A 23069-nucleotide genomic window follows, 5' to 3' on the forward strand; every position below is an offset into this window, starting at 1 on the left:
TTTTATTTGACGCTGAATTTGTCAAGATCCATTAAGGACTGTATGGTATGTTATGTGAGCAAAGACTTGGGCTGTGTTTGGTATGAATTCTTGAAATGGATTCTGGTTCGATTTTGCATTCTCGGATGATTAAAGTAGTTGTGTATCGTTCAAGAATGCGAAATCAACCTAGAATTCATACCAAACACAACCTTAGTATATATACCTTGCTCACGCTCTAGTATGTAAGAGATAACTAACTAAATGGTCTTATCATGTTAGACACTCTTAACCATTGATGGTATTTCTAATATAATTTCTCATTTATTTCATTAGAGAGGGAGAGCGACTTATTGCCCAAAATCATAGGATTTCCAATTAGATGTCAGTTCCTGTAGCTGATTCATTGTAATAGTTTTACGGACAGACGCCCATAAGAAAACATTGTGTTCGCTACTATTTCAATCATTTTCACATTGTTATATTTTCTCCGCAAAGATTTTGTTAGGTCTTTTCTTTTAAGGCCTGATTTGGTATGATTTCTATTTCAATTTAAGAGGATGAGTTCTATTTCAGAAATCTTTTGCACCGAATTTCAGTGAAATAGAAAAGGGAAATTTATGAATACCCCCTGTGGTATGGGTTTATTATCGATGCATCCATCTGTACGCACTCTTTACTCGTACCTCCCCTACTTTTCATATTAATTAATTGATAAGTTAGTCCAAGCCGTTAACTTTGGACAAAAAACGTTAGAATTTTAACTAAATTGACCATATTACCCTTTCAACTATGAAACCTTCCCAAACCGAAAGAAGAAGAACGGAGAGGCGGTGGCGCTGGTTCTTATCCTTGCTCAGTAGTTCTTGTCCTTCTAGGGAAGAGAAAGAAAAGAAAGATTATGAGGAAGCAGAGCAGCCCTTCTTCCTCCGCTTTACCTCTGGTTCATCCTCTCCTGCTTCTCACTCTGTTGTTTGTAGCTAAGGATGGTGGCATTGTTAGAGTTGCAAAGGGAGGGAAGAGAAGGGTTTCTATCCCAGATGAGCTGGAAGACGCGATCGATGACGAAGAGGATGATGCTACGAGGAAATGGGCCCAAAAACCCAGCCCATCGCAAGATTCCGAATTCGATCCTCCTCCGGATTTCAGTAAGATGGATCCATCACAGATTCTGGCCGAAATGATGAAGCAGCAATCTAGCCCCTCTTTTGGTTTCGTCAAACTTCGATTAGGTGTTCGACGTTCGCCGGTAACCCTAAAGATACTCTTTCTTTTCCCCTAATTTCTCATGTGCTCATAGTCAATTTCTTCCACTTCTTGATAATGTTGACTTGCAGGTTTCCTTCCAAATTTGAGAATCTGAGATGGGTCTGTTCAGGATATGGTTTCGGAGATTGCTATGAAATGGACCAAGGTTCTCAAGACTGAATCAATTGAGGTCAAGTTCATCTGGGTTTGGTCGAGCAGGTGCTTGGGTCGTTGATTTCAGATGATTACAGGTGTGAGGGTGGGGCGAATAGCAGGTTTCAGGCGGGAGTAGAGTCTGAGCGTGGATAGGTTGAGGTGCAGAGCACAGGTGTTGTGGTCGTAGGTTGTGGATGATTGCAGGTGCACAGGGGAAGAAGAAGAGGAGGACATTAATGTAATTCTACCCTATCAAGGGTATGTTGGTCCTAAAATTTCTAAAACATACATACCTACCGTTTGTGACTAACAAGAACAACTAATGATTTGGACTAACTTATCAATTAATATGAAAAGTAGAGAGGTACGAATAAAGAGTAGGTACAGATGGATGCATTGGTAATAAGCCCATACCATAGGGGGGTATTCGTAATTTTCCCAATAGAAAATTAAGTGGAATAGAAATTCTGAAATAGTTGAGGAGCTGTTTCAGAATTTCTATTTCATTTGATTTCATTCTTGCTCTTTAATGAGCACATGGTTAATTTGATGGGTAAAGTAGTAATTTCATGTTACAAATAAAACACCGCCCTTCTTCTCTTAATGATCTCACAATGTTACGTGCACATGGGTAGAGAGACCCTTATTTGTAGTTATAATTTATGTTAGGTATATTATAGGAAGTTATTCAATAATGAGAGAAATGGGATTGGTTATTATAAGTTATCAGTGAATGTCTAGGAGTTATTATAAAAGTGGGATACTTAATTAGTAAGTAGTTAGCCTTGGATGTATTCTTATTTAAATGCAACTTACGTGATGAAAAATAAACTTTGATTTGTTGAATCCTAAATTATCTCTTAGAAGAGGTCGACTACTTTCCAATAATTTTTGGCGCCCTTTCTTTATCTGTAAAGCAAATCTCTCTTTCTCTCTCTCTCTTCTTGCACATATCACACCACCACTACTACCCTGCCACCACCACAACCGCCACTGCTACCACTTCTATGCCACCATCACCACCACCATTCCTAAAGAAATATAGAGAATTTAATCTCAGAAATTAAACCACCTAATGGATTTTTTTTATTCTTGAAATATTTCATTTTGATACAATGAAAACAATTTCAATTTTTTGACCAAAAAATCTATTTGTTGACTATTTCATGAAATCAATAAAACCTCATAATGGCTTAATAGGGTTGACCTTACAATGGAAGATCCACAACCACAATATACCTTAAAATAACAATTTTCCCATATTCACAAATAAAAAACAATTTTCCTCCAACCTCATTGTACTAATGACTGCTCCAATTGATTTCATGGGAAATTAAAGGGAAAAGAAGTGAAAATTTTTTAATTTAAAAAAGAAACTTTGTAATCATTATTTGACATGATTGTATAAATTACATAGATTTCTTACTATATTTAATAATGATGTTGTTTAGATGTAATGTTTATTTTACTTTTCAAATCCAAATCATTTAGATGCGAAGTAAAGTAAATTGAATGAACATAGGTGGTTCAATTTCCCCATATACACATATGAATGATAGATATCATGATGCATGAATGCATTAATTGATTTTTCACCTAACATCACATCATAAGTCAGGTCTAGTGTTATTGCAACACCCTAGGTAGCATCTCCGGCTCTCCACCACTCATACATGGATGGCCGCCCGACGATGTCAAATTCGAGTTGTGTTGGGAGCCTGCCGGTCCCAGTACCTATATATCGGAATCATTGGTCCCAGTATCTAGATCGGAATTGTTGGTTTACCCAGCAAACCCCTAAAGTTAATCCCACTTCCATGGTTTCGGTCCTACATCGAAATTGCCTCTCCCAGTACCTATCGAAATTGCCTCTCCCAGTACCTATATCGGAATCGTTAGTTTTCCCATGGAGGATTATCCAACACATAAACCTAGGGATGTAAACGGATCAGATTCGGCTCAGATAGTGCTATATCTGCGTCCGCATCCGATTAGCTTTTGGATGGATTCAGATAGTGCTAAACGGATATGGACACGGATATGGATTGGATATTTTATCCGTTTACATGTAAATATAGCTTTCCGGATAGCTATAGTATATCCGTATCCGCATCTGTTTAGCTTTCAGACTGATTCGGATAGTGCTAGACGGATACGGAAATGAATTTCGGCTATTCATTTACACCCCTACATAAACCCCTATTGACAAAGGTTGTAGCACTGGGTATAGTATCATCCTAGCCAGCATACAACTACATGCATAATAGGGTACGTACACGTGTAAGCCAGAGATCGAGTCCATAGTTCCTACATTGGAATCACTATCCTCTCTTCCCTTCTAGCTTACACATGTACATATAATTATTTTCACTTATCGATCCAAAGTCCGGCACACACTTACGACACTTGGATCCCAACAATCACACACATAACACCATCACCATTCGTTCTCATAGCTCAACACTTAACCATATTCATTCACTACTCACATGCATGCCTGATTGGGCTGTAATCTTAGATAGAAATCATTATTTATTTATGATTTTTATTTGAATATTTATGAAGGATTTGATACTGTTATGTGATTTCTATGATTGCAAGCCTGGAAGGAGAAAAGCATGACTCAGTGATAGAATCAGTCCCTTTAGTTGATTTTGGATGTTTATCAGCTGGGTCAAGGGTCCGCATGTGTGCAAATCGTCATCTCAAGAGCATTATCATAATTTGACAGAGGGGGATTTTCAAGAAAAATCGATATTAGACTCATTGTATCAGAAAAATTAAATGGTTAACATTTAATTCTTGGGTCGAATTGATTCGGGTCAAGGAAAGAGGGATTATGGCAAAAAAAAATAGATTATGACAAAGTTGGGAAGTATGAAGGAAGAAAATAAAATAAAATAAAAGATAGAAGAGAGAAATCTACTCTTGGGAGAAAATATCTCTCTCTCTCTCTCTCTCTCTAATTTGTTAATTCAAAAACTCTTAAACATCTTTTTACTTTTTTTTAAGTCATCTCATCTCACACGTTCCCTCCCTCTCTCTTACTCTCTTAGTCAAACCCAATTCCTATGGATTATTTTTTCGATTTTTTATTTCAAAACCCATATCACTTCTCCCCTAAAAAAGAGGGATGGATTTCAAAAAGAAGGGAGACGGATTGGATTTCAAAAGGAAGGGAGGAGAATTAAAAAGGGGATATATATTCAACAAGGGAGAAAAGGAGGGGAGTTCGGTCTTAGTTTTTTGAGAGGAGGTTAGCTCTACGGTTTTGGGAGAAGAAGACTTGAAGAAGAAGAAGAAGAGGAGAGGAAGAGCATCTACCATCGCCATTGCTGCCATTGCTTCTACTCTCTTGTTCCCTCTAATTCCTTGGCTTGTATCCCTAACTTCTCTTTATTTCATTTATTTTAAATGAGTAATTAAACTTGCTGCTGTTTTTGGGAAGATGATACTTTAAGGATGATTTAATTATTCATTCTCTTTTATTATTGATTGCTTGAAAAAGACTTAGGCATCTCATTGTGATTTTTGTGTAATCATGTTTACATCTAGTTAGGGTAATTTGTTTCTGTGATTCAATTTAACCTACCAAGCAATAGTATTGAATTGATTCATGTGGTCATATCGATGATACGGTATACCTGAGTGGATTGTGCGTACCCGAGTTCTTTGAACTTTCGATTCATTGTAGCGATCGGACGACAATTTTGCCAAGATACTTTATACCTAGAAGGGACCCTATTTTTTGTGGTTGTCATGGTGCTTGTAGTCGCCATGAGCCAAATATGAGAGAGTTTGAGTGATAAATCTGAATTAAAGTTGATTCAACCTAAAAATAGTATTTTCTCACCATCTTTTATTTGATTTAATCAGCTGCTAGTGTTAGCTTTAATTTAATTAATTTGTATTTTTAGTTCCACCTTAGACTTGATTTAATTTTGTGCAACTTAGCCTCTGTTCCCCGTAGTTCGATACCCGTACTTTCCACTGTATTAGTGTTTAGTTAGGTTTATTTTTGATTGGTTCAACGATTCGATCAAATTTTGGCGCCGTTGCCGGGGAACTAGAGCACGATTGCTAGAGTTTTATCGAGTCTTTTAATGTTCTTTCAATAGCTTGCTTTATGCTTTATTTCTAATTTTCGTTTTAGGTACTTCAAATTTTTGCATCTCTTAGTTTAATAGCCTACATTAGCATTAATTTTGATTTCTTTTTTTTGTGTTAACATAGCTCAATTTACTATTCATTCTGAATTTGTCTTTAGTATTAGTGATAGACTCACAGTTTATTTTCTACTGTAGGTATTGAATCGTTGGAGATTGTTTAAGAGGGGATACGGTTCAGCTGGAATTGGTTCTTTCAAAAAGACACCGATGCAGTCTAGATAGCCTCTGTGATATTCTCTAACTTTTCTCTTTATTTTTCTTTTAATAGCTAATTTCAGCCTTGTATGATTCGGTCCCACGTTGGCTTAGTTGCCCTTGTATGCTTCGGTCCCATTCAACTTTAGGATTGATCTTGGTACGCTTCGATCCGCGCTAGTTTAGGATTTCATTTTATTTAGGGTAGTTTAAACTTTTCATTTTTTTAAGGATAGTTTTAATTTTAGTTTTAATTTACATGTGTTCTTTTTATTTTAATTTTATTCTGTAATTTTTCTTTACCATTTTTGTAATTTTCTTTTTCTTTTAGTATAGGTTACCCTTGTATGTGCGGTCCCACGAGCTTAGTTGCCCTATTTTGATCGGTCCCACATTAGGACATTTGACCCTATACTTACTACATTTGGACCCCAATAGCTAGGTTGATACACTTGTATGCTTGGTCCCAGCCTAGTGTAGCTTGGTCGTTGTATGCTTGATACGCGCTTAGCCCGACTTGACCTATTAGATGTTGACCCCGAAATTGAACATACTTGTAGGAGGATTAGACACCGTATCAGGATGGGTGATGAGGCAAACCCACAGGCCAGGCCACTGAGTGATCATTTCACTCCAACTGCATACCAGCCCCAAACCAGCATTAGGCTACCTACAATTGAGGCTGCTCATTATGAAATCAAATCAAGCATTATCTAGATGCTACCATCGTTCTATGGACATCATAATGAAGAGCCTTATAAGCATTTGGATGAGTTTTTGGAGATTTGCTCTACAGTAAAATTCCAAAACCTCTCAGAGGACGCCCTAAAACTATTGCTATTTCCATTTTCCCTCAAGGATAAAGCCAAGCATTGGCTGCATTCCTTGGATTTTGCACAAGTAACCACATGGGCAGAAATGCAACAGCAGTTTCTGAAAAAGTTTTTCCCAATAGGCCAAACCAATACCGTTAGAAGGGTCGTCACCACCTTCTCTCAGAATAGTGGTGAAGAATTTCATGAGTATTGGGAAAGACTGAAGGAACTACTTCGGAAATGCCCCCACCATGCTATACCAAAATGGCAATTGGTACAGTGCTTCTATGATGGTCTTAGTGACCAATATCGTCAGATGGTGGATGCCTCTTGTAGAGGAACGTTTATGCATAAGAGCAAGAATGAAGCATGGGATCTTTTTGAGACCCTAAGTGAAAACTCCCAACATAGAGCTTCAGCCTCAAGGACTGACGTCCCCACGCTTGGGCAACCAAAAAAAGGTGGACTCTATGAGATCAACCAGAGTGCTGGCATAAAGGCACAGGTTGACTTGCTGTCAAAAAAAATGGACTACCTGCTGTCTGGAGGACCTGCCCAACCCCCATCAGTCTCAAGGGGATTTTCTCCACCTGAGCAAGCTGAAGCTTGTGCCCTCTGTGCTGACTCGAATCACTATGTGACTGATTGTTATTTAGTAGCACAATATCCTGAATTTATCCAGGAAAAGGTACAAGCCGCTTGGGGTTTTGCCAACTTGGGTAACAACCCATTTTCCAACACCTATAACCTGGGATGGCAAAATCACCCTAATTTTTCATGGAAAAACTCTCCTAATCCACCATTTAGGCCACCGTTCAATGCCCAACCTAATGCCTATAGGGGTGGACAACAACAACCTTACTCTCAACCTCAACATACCCCATCTTTTGAGAGTGAGGTAATGAAGATGCTGAAAGGTATTGAGCAGAAAGTGGGAATCAATGACCAATTATTGCACTCCCACACTCACTCTATCAGCAAGCTGGAGACCCAAATTTGTCAACTTGCCGAAGCTGTCAATAAAAGAGAGACTGGCCAACTACCAAGCCAACCTATTGGAAACCCCAATAGTGCTTAAATAGGGAGGGGTGAGGAACAAGTCCAGTTAGTTAGAGTGTTGAGGAATGGTGAGAGGGTGAAAATACATGACACACCACCTACCTATGAGGACTTCCCCTCTAATACCCCTCAACAGACCACACCAAGCGAGTCAACCCTGACCCTAGGCGAAGTTGAATCAGAGGCACTGAGGCCTCTCATTGATGGGAATAGAACCATTACACCTTCTTTGGTCCATTCCCAAGAAAATACTGAGAAGCAGAATGAGCGACCAGTTGGGGAGGGACCTCAACCGGATAAGTATACACCCCGAGTCCCTTTCCCTGATGCTCTCAAAACTCCATCCTCTCCCCCATATGGGAAGCAAGGAGAGAAGATGAAGGAGATGTTGGATTTGTTTCAACAAGTCCACATCAACCTTCCATTATTGGATGCAATCAAGCAGGTTCTAGCTTACGCTAAGTTTCTGAAAGACCTATGCACTTAGAAGCGTAAGCTGAGGAACCAAACTCCCAAAACCATATACCTCACAGAACAGGTAAGTGCAGTTATCACTGACCTACCCCCCAAACTAAAGGATCCTAGTACACCACTCATCTCTTGTGTCATTGGAGACCTCTCCATTGATAAAGCATTGCTGGATCTGGGGGCTAGTGTGAATATCTTACCTGGTTCGATTTTTGAGAGGTTTGGATTAGGACAATTGAAGTCCACTAAAGTCATACTTCAGTTAGCTGATCATTTTGTGAAAAGGCCTCGTGCACTTCTAGAGGATGTTCTTATGAAGGTAGATGATTTATACTTCCCAGTAGACTTCCTAGTACTTGATATGGAATCTACCTCAGCCAAGCTTCCCCCTATCATACTAGGGCGTCCATTCTTGGCGACCGCCAATGCTTGCATTAACTGCAGGTCAGGTGCCATGGACATATCATTTGGGAGCAAGAAGCTTCAGCTAAACATCTTCAATGCATCCCTAGGACCCTACAGAGAAGACGAGTGCTTTGCTTTGGATATGATTGATGAAGCTGTATCTCAATACACTTCCCAGATCCTTACTAATGATCCCCTGCAACTTGTGATGTCCTATGGAGAAGAAGGCTTTGATGAAGAGGCCTATACTGAAGAGGTGAACGCCATGTTAGATCTTAAACCCTCTTCCAGGCAGCCTCCTTGGACCTATAGATATGAGCCTCTGCCACCCTTGGCTACATCCCCTAAGCCCTCTTCTCTAGAGTCCCCTCCATAACTGGAACTCAAGCCTCTGCCGCATACCTTAAAATATGCATTCTTGGGCAAGGAAGAGACTCTGCCGGTTCATATCCTTTGATTTTACTGATAGGTAAGAGTCCCTCCTATTGGAGGTTTTATCAGATCACAAAGCTGCGATTGGCTGGTCTTTAGCTGATCTGAAGGGTATTAACCCTTCTGTTTGTATGCACCGTATCTACTGTGAAGACGGAGCTAAATCCGTGCGAGATCCATAGAGGCGCCTTAACCCTAATATGAGGGAAGTAGTGAAAAATGAAGTAGTAAAGTGGCTTGACGCGGGTATTATATACCATATTTCGGATAGTCAATGGGCCAATCCAACTCAAGTTGTCCCCAAGAAATCCGTAATCACGGTCGTTCCTAACGACCAAGGTGACCTTGTCCCAACTCGTACCACTATGGGTTGGCGTGTTTATATCGACTACAGAAAGTTGAACAAGGTCACGCATAAAGACCACTTCCCTCTGCCCTTTATTGATCAAATTCTTGAGAAATTGGCTGGGCAGAGCTACTACTATTTTCTTGACGGTTATTCGGGATACAACCAAGTCCCCATTTTTCCCAGTGACCAAGAGAAAACCACTTTCACCTGCCCATTTGGTACATTTGCCTTTAGGAGGATGCCGTTCGGGTTGTGTAATGCTCCGGCCACCTTTCAAAGGTGCATGATGGCCATATTTTTTGACATGGTTGGCCATTCGCTTGAGGTTTTCATGGATGACTTCTCCATCTTTGGGTCATCTTTTGATGAATGTCTCCATCGTTTATCTCTTGTTCTTCAGCGATGTGTGGAGCATAACCTTGTTCTGAGTTGGGAGAAGAGCCACTTTATGGTTTGTAAGGGTAATGTACTTGGTCATGTAGTGTCTTCTCAGGGCATTGAGGTAGACAAGGCCAAAGTGGATCTGATTGCCAAACTACCCCCTCCCATAACTGTTAAGCAGGTCTGTTCCTTTTTGGGCCATGCCGGGTTTTACAGGATTTTCATCAAGGACTTTAGTCTCATCTCCAGGCCCTTGTGCAATCTCCTTGCCAAGGATGCCCCATTTGTCTTTGATGAAAAGTGCCTGACTGCTTTCCATACCCTTTGGACTGCATTGTCTGAAGCACCTATTATCCGGTCACCAGACTGGTCTCTACCATTTGAGATCATGTGTAACGCCTTTGACTATACCATGGGTGTTGTACTTGGTCAAAGGGTGGATGGGAAGCCATCTATTATTTACTACGCTAGTAGATCCTTGTTTGATGCTCAGTTGAACTACACCACTACTGAGAAGGAGCTCCTAGCAGTAGTCTTTGCCTTGGATAAATTTCGCTCCTATCTTTTGGGCTCGAAGGTGATAGTCTTCTCGGATCATGCAGCCCTTAGGCACCTTCTTTCAAAGCATGACACCAAGCCAAGGTTGATCCGATGGATTCTTCTTCTTCAGGAGTTCAACTTGGAGATCAGGGATAAGATGGGGTCAGAAAACGTTGTAGCAGACCATTTATCCTAGATTCTTCTGGATTCCTCTCCTACATTGGAGTTGGTTCAGGAAACTTTCCCTGATGAGCAGTTGTTTTCAGTTTCGTCGAAACCGACTCCATGGTACGCAACTAGTGAACTATCTCGCTGTAGGCCAATTACCTCATGATTGGGATAAAGCATCTCGAGATAAGTTTCTCTCTAGTGTGCGATACTACTACTGGGAGGATCCAGAGTTGTTCTGATACTGTTCGGACCAGGTTGTTCGTCGTTGTGTCCCTGAGAGTGAGTTTCAGAGCATATTATCATTTTACCATACTCTCGCCTGTGGGGGACACTATAGTGGCAAGAAAACTACTGCCAAGGTACTGCAGTCTGGTTTCTATTCGCCCTCGTTATTTTGGGACGCACACACCTTCTGTAAGGCATGTGTGAGATGCCAACAAGTTGGCAATCTATCCCGAAGTGATGAGATGCCCCTAAGCCCTATCATAGTGGTTGAGATTTTTGATGTTTGGGGTATCGATTTTATGGGCCCTTTTCCTGCCTCATTTGGTAATGAGTATCTTCTTGTGGCAGTTGACTATGTTTCAAAATGGGTAGAGGCCAAGGCTATGAAAACCAATGACCACAAGGTGGTTATCTCTTTCATTCAAGAGTACATTTTTAGCCGTTTTGGATTTCCCAGGGCCATCATTAGTGATGGGGGCTCTCATTTTTGACATTGGAGGGTAGGGGTTTACTGAAGAAGTACTCTATTAACCACAAAGTGGCCACCCCTTATCATCCCCAGACATCTGGTCAGGTGGATGTATCGAACCGAGAGATAAAACAGATATTGGAGATGACAGTTAGACCGGACCGTAAGGACTGGTCTACTCGGTTGACTGATGCTTTGTGGGCTTACAGAACTGCAAATAAAACTCCTATAGGTATGTCTCCATATCGATTAGTTTTTGGTAAGGCCTGTCATCTTCCAGTTGAGTTGGAACACTGAGTATATTGGGCCATAAAGACATTTAATTTTGATATGACTCAGGCTGGTTCCACTCGCCGTCTCCAACTATTTGAATTGGAGGAGTTGCACAATGATGCCTATGAGAGCTCACGCATCTATAAGGACCGAACTAAGACGTTTCATGATAAACACATAGTTCGGAAGTCCTTTGTGCTTAATCAGCGTGTTTGGCTCTTTAATTCTAAATTGTGTTTATTCCCAGGGAAATTGAGATCTCTGTGGGATGGGCCTTTTGTGGTTGTTTCTGTTGCACCTCATGGTGCTATTGAGATCAGGAACCCATAGAATGGGAAAACCTTCAAGGTTAACGGCCAAAGACTGAAACCCTATGTTGATGGCCTTGCTGATGGCCAATTAATTGAGTCTTTAGACCTAGTGGATGTAGACTATGATTATGCTTCTGATGGACTACCCTGAGCTTTACTGTCGTCTGGCTGAAGATGTAAAACTTAGTGCTCTTGGAAGGCAGCCCATGTTTCCTTTATTTACAGCATTTGTTGTTTTCCTTTTTACGTTGTTTGGTGTTTTATGATTTATTGTGTAGAGCCATCTCCCGTAGCAGAGTTAAAGTCTCATTGTGTTGTTATCTCCAGTGATTTCACTCGTTGCCGTACACCCAGACCCCAGGTGATTTCATTCCTCATCCTTTGTTTCCCATATTGTTCTCTTTCTGTTATTTCTAGTCGCCTCTCCCAGTACCTATATCAGAATCATTAGTTTCCCCATGGAGGATTATCCAACACATAAACCTAGGGATGTAAACGGATCAGATTCAACTCGGATAGTGCTATATCTGCGTCCGCATCCGATTAGCTTTTGGATGGATTTAGATAGTGCTAAACGGACACGGACACTGATATGGATCGGATATTTTATCCGTTTACATGTAAATATAGCTTTTCGGATAGCTATAGCCTATCTGTATCCGCATCCGTTTAGCTTTCGGACTGATTCGGATAGTGCTAAACGGATATGGAAACAGATTTCGGCTATTCATTTACACCCCTATATAAACCCCTGTTGACAAGGGTTGTAGCACTGGGTATAGTATCAGCCTAGCCAGCATACAACTACATGCATAATAGGGTACGTACACGTGTAAGCCAGAGGTCGAGTCCATAGTTCCTACATTAGAATCACTATCCTCTAGTCCCCTCTAGCTTACACGTGCACATACAATTATTTTCACTTATCGATCCAAAGTCCGGTGCACACTTACGACAGTTGGATCCCAACAATCACACACATAACACCATCACCATTCGTTCTCATATCTCAACACTTAACCATATTCATTCACTACTCACATGCATGCCTCCTCACCCAACCACATTTACATTCACAATCTCACACATACCATATCCACAATCATGATCTCATCATAGCAATTCGAAAGTAAATATGCTTTTAAGAATCTACATTCAACATGGGAGCACCCTACAATACTAGACCTAAACTAACGATCATATAAGATATGAAATTCCAAGTAATTGAGCATAATTGAGCATAGTGGGTACACATAATTGGCATACAATTGATAACACATGCATGAATGGCATTCACATAGCATAAGTGCAAAACATTCCAAAACAAGGTCAAGTGTCCAATTTTCTCACCTAGTATCCCAATTTGATTGTCTGATATACAGCTCAATACCCTAGATTCCGATACGCCTACGTGTGTATTTGGGTTCCCTACATACATGTACAAACATATAATTAACCAATATTTAGGTTCCCAAAAGGAAGGGAACCATCAAAGGTTCATAGGTACTAACACAAGACACCAACACATGTGTTTTACCCTGACCGGCAAATGCAGTTTATTATTTATCTATCGGTGTGCATCTGCCGATGTCTTCCCGAGAGACTCCGGTGGATACATAGCATCCTAACCGATAGATGGGTTCATGGGTGCCATCTGCCGGTGTGCATTTAAGCCTCCAAATGATGTTTTGGTTTTGAATCCTTAGGTTATTGGCTCAAATGGATTATACCTATAAGTTGGGGATGGTTTTCTCACCATGAGGGTCACCTAAATCAAGGGTTTCTTGCATTACATTCCCTTGGATTCATAAGCTTTATGGTTTAAATAGGTTTCTTTAACCAAGATGAGTACATGGGGAAGTACATAGGGGTAGAAGGATTCAATTAAAGTCCCCAATGTTGTTTGATAAACAACCATATGAGAATATTCACAAACCCTTTGAGAAATCCCTAAGGTTGTGTTTGGTTGAGTAAATCTGTTGGATATGGTCTGATTCTGGATGGTCATCCACTTGAGTTACCATCTGTGGAATTATTCCAGAAAAAAAACTCTTTGGTTATCATGATTTTGTGACGTGAATCTTCTTGAAAAACTGTTTGGTCACACTGTGTCTGTCAGTTGGATTCACCTTGAATCTATCTAAAAAACTAGGGTTTACTCAAATGAGTTGGGCTTTCAAATAGGAAAGGGAATGGCTATTGTAAGGATTCATTTAGCTTCAACGTACATAATGGCATTAGTACCTTCCATTTATGGCTTCCTCACTTAGAATGGTGAAGCTCCATTAATGGTTGGACATTTCCAAACCTAAACTAAGATGAAATTAATGGAGGGAGAAAGAGATGGAAATGAGAGATGAAATACTCACCAAGATGATGGTGAGAATGGCTTGAGTTCCACCTCTCGTCTTCTCCTTTTTCTTCTTCTCTCCAAATCGATTTGGAGTTTTCTAATTTGGGGAAACGAGTGAACAGTGATTTTGGTCTCTATTTATTGTACTCCTCATGGCCACTAGGGCATGTTTGGCTGGACACTAAACCTTAGGTCCCAATTGATTATTGGGCCCTTTAATCCAACTTAGGCCCACAGTCCAAATTCTAAATTGAAAAGAGGAAGGTCCTAAGGTCCTAGGCCCAATTTAGTGTAAAGTGGGAGTAGGTAAGGCCCACAACTAACTATGCAATTTAAAAGCTACTAATCATGCTTAAAACATAAAATACATAATTACATAATTAGTAGCTCTCCTAATCGAAGTCCTCCGAAGAACTTCCTCATCTCGATACACACTTCGCAAAGACACTAGGTGTCAATCTTACGAGACACTAGAGTCATTCTTCGATACTTTTCACTTCTGGGATTCTTGCTAGGAGGATGATCAGTAAACTTTCTATCAACAAACCTTCCCCACTCTCGACTGAGGAGTCTCTCTTCAACAGGCTCCCCCGTTCTCAGACCAAGGATTTTATGTGTGGACTTGATTGTCAATTTAAATAGCTCGCTGGCGTAGGGAGCTTCCCAAACTACGCTACAACACACACAAAAGTTTAAAGTAATATGGATTGGGGAACGGGTATAACATTAATTCTAAGGCTCTATATGATGCTGAAATTTTCATTCTTCTTGGTGATTGCAGCTGAATGAATACATAGATGACACTGAAGATTTCATCAACATTAAGCTGTGAGAGCTGATAGAAGCATCATTAGTCCATCTTCCTTCTAGAAGCTGTTAAAGTATATTAAATAACCTCATTCTTTTCTCTGTTTTCTGTTTTTGGTTATGAACAGAGAAATGTTCAGAAACAGCTAATAAAATTTGAATTGCTCCAAATAGCAGCTACTTTTGTTACTGCAATTTTGTGCTGTCGTGACTGGATTTTTTGGGATGAACTTCCAAGTTCCAACCTGATATCTTCAAGTACCCATCTGCCTTCAACTGGGTCTTGATTGCATGTGAGTTTATGTACATATCTTTTTTGTTGTATTTCAAACAAGAGAGTATTGTAGACAAATCTTTTCATGTGGGAACAAATTATGCCTTTATATTTTTATAAAAACAGATTTGTGCATCTGAGTTCAAAGATTTATTTTGTCATGTTTCCAGCAATTCCATTCTTAAGTGCTCAAAATGCATTGCGAGAGAAATTCTAGTAATTTGTGTAAAAGATTTCAGATTTTGTAGATTTGTGTTGCTTGAAGGTATAGGAGTAAACAAGGATTGTTAGAACTTTGTAATATTGTTCTTATAGGATATTGATAAGGTTACAGGGGAACTTTGTGTAATGTATAATGCTCTAAAGAAATTCTTTTGACTTCAGTTTTAATGTTCCCAAGCCCTAGCTGTTGTTGATACTTAAGAGCTAAGGCCGGTCCAAATTCCCTGGATTATACCCACCTTTGTCCTCTCTCTTTCTCTTTCCCCCTGCAATACCATAAAATAAAAAGAAACAAATAATTGTATTTCCCTGGCACAAAAAAAAAAAAAAAAAAAAAAATCAAATAAGCCAACATCTTTGTAGTCAAGACCAATTACATACGTTGTAAATCTCCTTGAACTCCCAAATAGAGCCAAACTGACCACTTGCTGAACATGACAACATTAGAGACAAATTCGAATCCATAGTTAAAATAAGGGAAAATAAAGAAGATAAATATATTTTTACTAAAAAGTCAAAGCATCCAAATGTTATGCTTGCATTAAGTATGCAAAAGATAGTGGAGTACTTTTGCCAATCAAATAGTCCAAAATCAAGAGTCTCTTTGGAAATGAGAACACTTGAATGAGATCCGAGAATAAAATCCTCTTTTCTCACCCTCTGCCCGCCATGACTAGCCAGAATAAAAAAATAAAAAAAAAGTGGACAGATTCGTTTTTTGTTTTAAGGGTTTATTTGGAAAGGAGATGGGTGAAGTGGGAATCCCTTCACCCACACCCTTTCTTTTTCTCTATTTGGGCTATAATTATGTTTATGGATCCCGTGGCGGTATTGACTCTGTTTGACTCACACCATATGGGTAAGAGGTCAAACACCATCCTCTGCAACATATATTTTTTTTTATTTTTTAGGATGAAATATTGGTACTTGTGTAAGGGATATGTTTTGTGATGCATGTGTGATAGAATTGGTACCTGGACATGATACAAAATGCGGTGCTCCCCAGTAGTGATGTAGTAGGATTCTTGAATGTTAAGAGCTGGTTGTAATTTTTTTAATATTTTATTTTTTGAAAAGTCATATAATGGGAGCCTACTGCACTGCGTATCATAACCTCGTATTGATTCGGCATATCGCTTCAAGTACCAATTTGGGTCTCTTGTGTTAGTCCCTTGCGCACCCGATGTATAGCGCATTAATTGTGGTTTTGAGATGCCATTTCCTCCTATTTTGTTCGAAATTAATTAAAATTATACATTCCCAAACTCACACATTGTGAGATTTGATTATGAGTCTAGCGAAATTTTTTATCTCACCATGTGGAAGAGGGAGCCATTAATTTAATTAGGGTTTCCTGAACAAAATTATTTTGTGAATGTATACTAAATGTCCTCCCTTGCACATTATGGTAATGACCACCAAGAACGTTATTGCTGACCTTAACCAAGGTAACAAGTTGGATGGAACCAACTATGACATGTGGCATCATAAGATGAAGTTCTTACTTAATGAACAAGATTACCTTGAACACCTGACCACTGAAATGGCTAAACCCGATGAGGGTATTATCGCTCATCACCATCAAGAAAAGGAAGCCTATAAGGTTTGGTTTAAGAGAGACCGTAGTGCTCACTTTATTATGTTAAGTTTGATGCATGATGATCTCATCGGTCGGTATGAAAAGTACGAAACTGCCAAGTCCATGTGGGATCTGGTTAAGTTAGAATGTGGCGGTATATCAACTACAAGGTTGCGGGTCATGACCTTGAAGTTTGAGATGTACTATAAGGACCCCAAGCACAACATGGTTGAACACCTTAGGGTTGTGAAAAACATGATACGAAAGTTAGATGATGCTGGGGTACACCTTACCGATGAGCAGCAAGTTCAAGCCGTCATTAGGACGTTACCTGATTCCTAGGCCTAAATGAAAGTGATTCTCACACATAACGACAGTGTCAAAACTTTCAATGCCATTGCTACTTATGTGGAACTAGAGGCGGAGCGCTTAGAGGCGACCCAAACTCAAGCCCTTGTGGCACAAGCGGGGCAGTGCAAGACTGGGTCTAAGCGTAAGAGACAAAGGAACACAGGGAATTAAGGGCAAGCTCATAACGCTGCACCAAGTGGAGGCAAATCCACCAAGCGCAAATGTGGCAAGCGAGGTGGAAAGAGAGACATCACCAAGGTCAAGAGCTATAACTTTCAGAAGATGGGGCACTTTGCTCGTGATTGCACTGAAGCGAACAAGGTACCATTTCTATCCCTCTCTCCTTGTACTTTTGTGTGCACGCGTGTTTTGGTTGCCCAAATCCAATTTGACTGGATTGTGGATATAGGAGCAACAATGCACATAGTGCGTGATCAAGGGGGGTTCGTAGATTATAGGAAGATTCTGGATGTCTCCCAAAACATCTACATGGGAAATGGCACAAGTGAAGTGGTTCGAGGAGTTGGTACCTATCAGCTCACTTTGTGCATTGGGCACATCTTGTTTCTTCATGATGTGCTATACACACTAGAAATCCAACATAATCTACTTTCTATTACTGCACTTTTGACTTTAGGTTATTCATTTGTTTTTTATGGTGACACTTTTGAGATACTTTTGAATGGTAGTTCTTTTGGACAATGCAAATTTGAGAATAGTTTTATTAAATTAGACTTAATACTCCTGTGGTTGCTTCTTCATCTTTTGTAATTAATATTGATGTTTATTTGGAATCAATTGTATGGCATGTTAGACTAAGACACATAGGTCTAGATAGGATGGGATGGTTAACTAGAGAAGGCCTTCTTGGCCCACTCGCTAAAATCAATCTATCGACATGTGAGCCATGTTTAGCTGGTAAGGCCCACTGGAAGCCCTTTAGAAAGGCAATCCGGGCTACCCAGACCCTAGAGCTTGTCCATTCGGACATCTGCAGACCAATGAATGTGAAGACATGCCATGGTGCTTCTTATTTCCTTACTTTCACTGACGATTATTCGAGATATGGTTGTCTTCCTGATCGCTTACCACTACGAAACATTAGATTGCTTCAAACGCTTTGTAGCAGAGGTTGAGAATCAACAAGGAAAGAGTTTAAAAACTCTAGGCACTGACTGAGGACGCGAATATCTGTCAGATTAGTTTAAAGAACTGTGTGAGGAAAAAGGAATCACCAAGCAATTAACTATTCCTTACACTCCGCATCAAAATGGCGTGGTAGAGCTAATGAATAGGACACTACTAGATATGGTTAGATCAATGATGGCACAAGCCAACCTCCTAATATCCTTCTTGGAGGATACCCTTTTGACCGCTGCTATCCTTAACCTCGTGCCCTCACAATTAGTTCCTTTCACTCCCTATGAATTGTGGAAAGATGCAAAGTCCACTTTGGGGCATATGCGACCATGGGGATGTGCAAGATATGTTCATAGTACCTCCCATAAGTTTGGGAAACTTGGCCCTAGAGCTAAAAAGAATATCTTTATAAGATATTCTGATAGTTCAAAAGGCTATGTAATGTACGGTGAACATCAAAATGGAGGAATGATCAAAATTGAGTCCCAGGATGTTGATTTTCTTGAGATCGATTTCCCTAGTATTAGAGACGCTAGCAGAGATCTTGATCTCTTTGAGATAGAGACTGATGAAAATGTCTCACCTACTCTTGGCGAGGATGAGGAATTAATAACTCATCATGAGATCGCCAGAGAGGGTGAGAGTGATAATCAGCCCAGTGGGAGTGCGCCACTTAGTGAGAGTGTACAAATGTACGGTGAACATCAAAATGAAGGAATGACCAAAACTGAGTCTCGGGATGTTAATTTTCTTAAGACCGATTTTCCTAGTATTAGAGATGCTAGCAGAGATCTTGATCTCTTTGAGATAGAGACTAATGAAAACATCTCACCTACTCTTGGTGAGGGTGAGGAATTAATAACTCATCATGAGATCACCAGAGAGGGTGAGAGTGATAATCAGCCCAGTGGGAGTGCGCCACTTAGTAAAAGCACACAACCCGTAAGTCAAGATCCCTCTGCGTGAAGGAGTGCGTGAGCACACATTTCCCATCTTCATTTTGAGATTGAGGGGGATGTCCTAGTCTATGTTCCAAGGGATGAGGATGAACCTGCCTCAATAAATGAGACACTCTCCTCTCCAGCTAAGGAAATGTGGCAAGCTGCTATAGAAGATGAGTTAAGTTCTATGCGTAAGAACCAAGTCTGGGAGTTAGTTGACCTTTCACCTGGACGCAAAGCCATCGAGAACAAATGGGTCCTGAAGGTCAAGCGCAAGGTAGCTGGTTTAATTGACAAGTATAAAGCACACCTTATGGTGAAGGGATATACCCAAAGAGAGGGTGTAGACTATGATGAGACATTCTCCCCTATAGTGAGAATGGCCTCAATTCATCTCATTCTAGCCATTGTAGCAAAGTTGGATTTGGAACTCTACCAAATGGACATTAAAACTGCTTTTCTCAATGGAGAATTGGACAAGGAGATCTTTATGGCTCAACCCGTGGGTTTTGAGAAGGAGGGACAAGAGCGCAAAGTATGCCATTTTCAGTGTTCCATCTATGGCCTTAAGCAATCATTCAGGTAGTGGTACATTGATTCCATCATGCCATTACCTCTATAGGTTTTGACATGATTGAAGAGGACCATTGCATGTATGTTAAATGGTCCAAGAAGGTTTCCTTATCATATTCTTATTTGATGATGACATCTTGCTAGCTGAGAATGACATTGAAATGATTGTTGCCACTAAATAGTGGCTGTCCTCTACTTTTAAGGTGAAGGATATGGGTGAGGCCAACTTTGTGTTGGGTGTAAAGATTGTGAGGGACCGCACTAGGAGACTTCTTAGTTTATCTCAAGAGACTTACATAAAGAAAGTCTTAGAGCGATTCTATATGAACAAATCGAAACCCATAGACACTTCAATGGACAAGGCATGCACTTTGAGCCTAGACCAGTGCCCTAAAACTAATGAGAAGATAAACCAAATGTTCAAAATAACCTATGCAGTAGCAGTAGGTAGTCTGATGTATGCGATGATGTGCACGCATCCAGATATATGCTTTGTTGTTGGCATGATTAGCCGTTACCAAAGCAACCCAGGACCAGTTCATTGGCAGGCAATAAAGAGAATCCTTCGATACCTATGTGGAACTACAAACCTCTCGCTCACCTTCAGTGGTTCAGACTTGAGACTGAGAGGCTATAGTGATGTTGATTGGGATAGTGATAGAGACGAGCGCAAATCCACTTCAGGGTATGCATTTACCCTAGAAAGTGGATCTATTATTTGGAGTAGCAAGAAACAAACCTGCATCATCCTATCCACGATGGAGTCGGAGTAAGTCGCATGTTAGACAATAGTTCAGGAGGCCGTTTGGCTCAGAAGGTTCTTGCAGAGACTTAGTGTTTTTTCTCACTCAAATGACGTTGTGCTTATACATTGTGATAGCACGGCAGTGCTTGCATTTGCGAAGGACCCCAAGTTTCATGGTAGAGCCAAGCTCATTGATATACGGTATCACTACATTTGAGACATGGTCGTGCAAGCTGAAGTCGTTCTGCAGCATATCTCCACTAGCAATCTGTAGGCTGATCCTTTGACAAAGCCCATTGCCAGAGATGTTTTCCTAGTTCATGTTAGGAACCTAGGACTCTGGCAGATTTGACGTGTCCATCAAACCCGGTTTAGTCTGGTTCAATCCAATATATTTTGGTTTAATATTATCACATGCGATATAAATTTTTTGAGCATTATGTGTCCGTAAGTATTACTTAAAATGGTAGTCATGACTCACTGTAGGTGATGCCACGGTCCATGAGATCATGGTGGTTCACCTTGGGAAACCAATAAAAATATAAGTTTTGAGTTCCCAACTCTTGGGATCTCTAGGGTTGTCCCCAAGGAACCTTAGGGTTGCCCTAGGGCACCCTATACTGGCTTGAGCATCCTATTTTCAATTTAGGGTTTTCCATGGTCGCCCATGGTGCCCTACTGGAACTCTATTAGGATTTGGTATGATAAACCAATGCCCAGTCCATCTCTTTGACGTCCCATAAAATTAATGGGATCTATGTCATAAAGAAAACACATCTCTATTCCATCCCATGGAAACAGGGATCCATCCCATACCCGAATGCGTAGCGGAAAACAATTGATTCAAGTTACTTTCAGATCCCATGAATAATCATACAACTAAATCAACAGGAGTTAAGATAAATTTTTTAACCTGATGAGTCTCAAGTGTTGCTCCTCCAATAGACAATGGTTCTTCCTCCAGTGAGCACTCCAAGTAAACAGATCTGAACCTCCAATGGTGCAGGCAAGGTTCTTCAAGCCAATCCGAGATCCTCTTCGGTTCCTCAGTCACAAATCTGGGTTTCCAAAACGCTAACTCTCAAAGTACTAGAGATCTAGAAGAAGGGAAGAGAAGAGATCACAAAAGAGAGAGGGGGAGAGCCAAAATTCGTCTAGAGGGGGGGGGGCAGCCAAAAATGTGGAGCACTGCTGCCCCCTTTGCATTTTTGGTGGTTTTATAAACCTAGGGTTTCTAAAACACTAGATGGAAAAAATCCCTGTGAGAGTCTGACTCTCTCTCTCCTTGTTGGCTTTCCTGTTTAAACTCAAAGTGCTTCTAATTGGTGAAGAAGCAGAATCTAATAGGGAATGATATAATTAATTAATTATTTAATTTATTGATAATTATAATTAGCACCATATCCATTAATTAAATAAATAACTAATTATTTTAGCAAATTCTAAATAACTCCCTACAATTATCATGTACAACCCCCTCCCACTAATCAACACCATCATTATGGAATTTAGGGCATGTATACTAGTACTACCGTAGCGCTACGCTTTCTCTTATGTATATGTCAGCTTTACTTTTAGGTTTGTGGGTTGTACTGGGGAACGGAACAATCTTATATATGTATATCACATCATTTCCCGTATTGCTACGCTTTCTCTTTCATTATTATAATTGTAGTTTATCTGCAGTACTCTGATTTTACTTGAGGTAATGTTATGAATGTCAGACCGTGAATGTATTAACTGCTTCTAGATCCGTGGGATTTGGCGGATTGCCATTATGCAATTCGGGTCACTTACCTAATCCTCCTAGGGGGTGGTTTGGGGTGTACAGAGCTTGGTATTAGAGCATGAGGCTCTTCTTACATTCATTGGTTGCAGAATAGGAATAATAATGTACCAACATTAAAACATGTATTAAGGTAAAAGCTACAGGGAGGTAGATGTAATTAAAAGACAAAGATGCATAATTACATTAATAAGAAGATAACTGTGCCCGGGCCACTACAAGGAGTTAGATTGAAAGTACTACTTTCAATTTACATGTGCTGATAAAAAAAAAATATACATAAACTATAAAAAAATATATATATAAGACAAAGGTCAGAACTACATAATGACAAGACAGGCTAGAACATATGGAAGCTGGCTGGAGTACTACTCTGTTGGTGGTAAATCACTCGGTGGAGGCTGAGACTGGCGCGAGTCAACATGATAGAATGTATCCCAAAAGTCTAGGTGTCGCTCCACAGATCCCACTCTGCTCTCAAGGGACGAGAAGCCCTGATCCATCCTCGTAGATAAGTCGGTGAGCTGGGTGCTGAGGCCCTGGAACTGAGACATCATCTGCGACCACTCAAAGTACTTTGGCACATGTGAGCTAGTGGCACCTGTCGCCTCATACGGGGACAAATCTGTAAATTATGCATCAACCCCCTCAAA

The 23069-nt window shown here is 40.3% G+C and overlaps 1 protein-coding gene across 1 annotated transcript; it reads left to right on the top strand.

Moving 5' to 3' along the window:
* Window positions 1-880: 880 nt before the first annotated feature.
* Window positions 881-1462, top strand: LOC122659278. Its single transcript, XM_043854409.1, has 2 exons — window positions 881-1228; window positions 1358-1462. The coding sequence occupies exons 1-2, from the start codon at window positions 881-883 to the stop codon at window positions 1460-1462; spliced, it is 453 nt and encodes a 150-aa protein (XP_043710344.1).
* The last annotated feature ends 21607 nt before the right edge of the window (window positions 1463-23069 follow it).

The sequence above is a fragment of the Telopea speciosissima genome, chromosome 4, assembly GCF_018873765.1.
Source record: "Telopea speciosissima isolate NSW1024214 ecotype Mountain lineage chromosome 4, Tspe_v1, whole genome shotgun sequence".
Taxonomy (NCBI): Eukaryota; Viridiplantae; Streptophyta; class Magnoliopsida; order Proteales; family Proteaceae; genus Telopea; species Telopea speciosissima.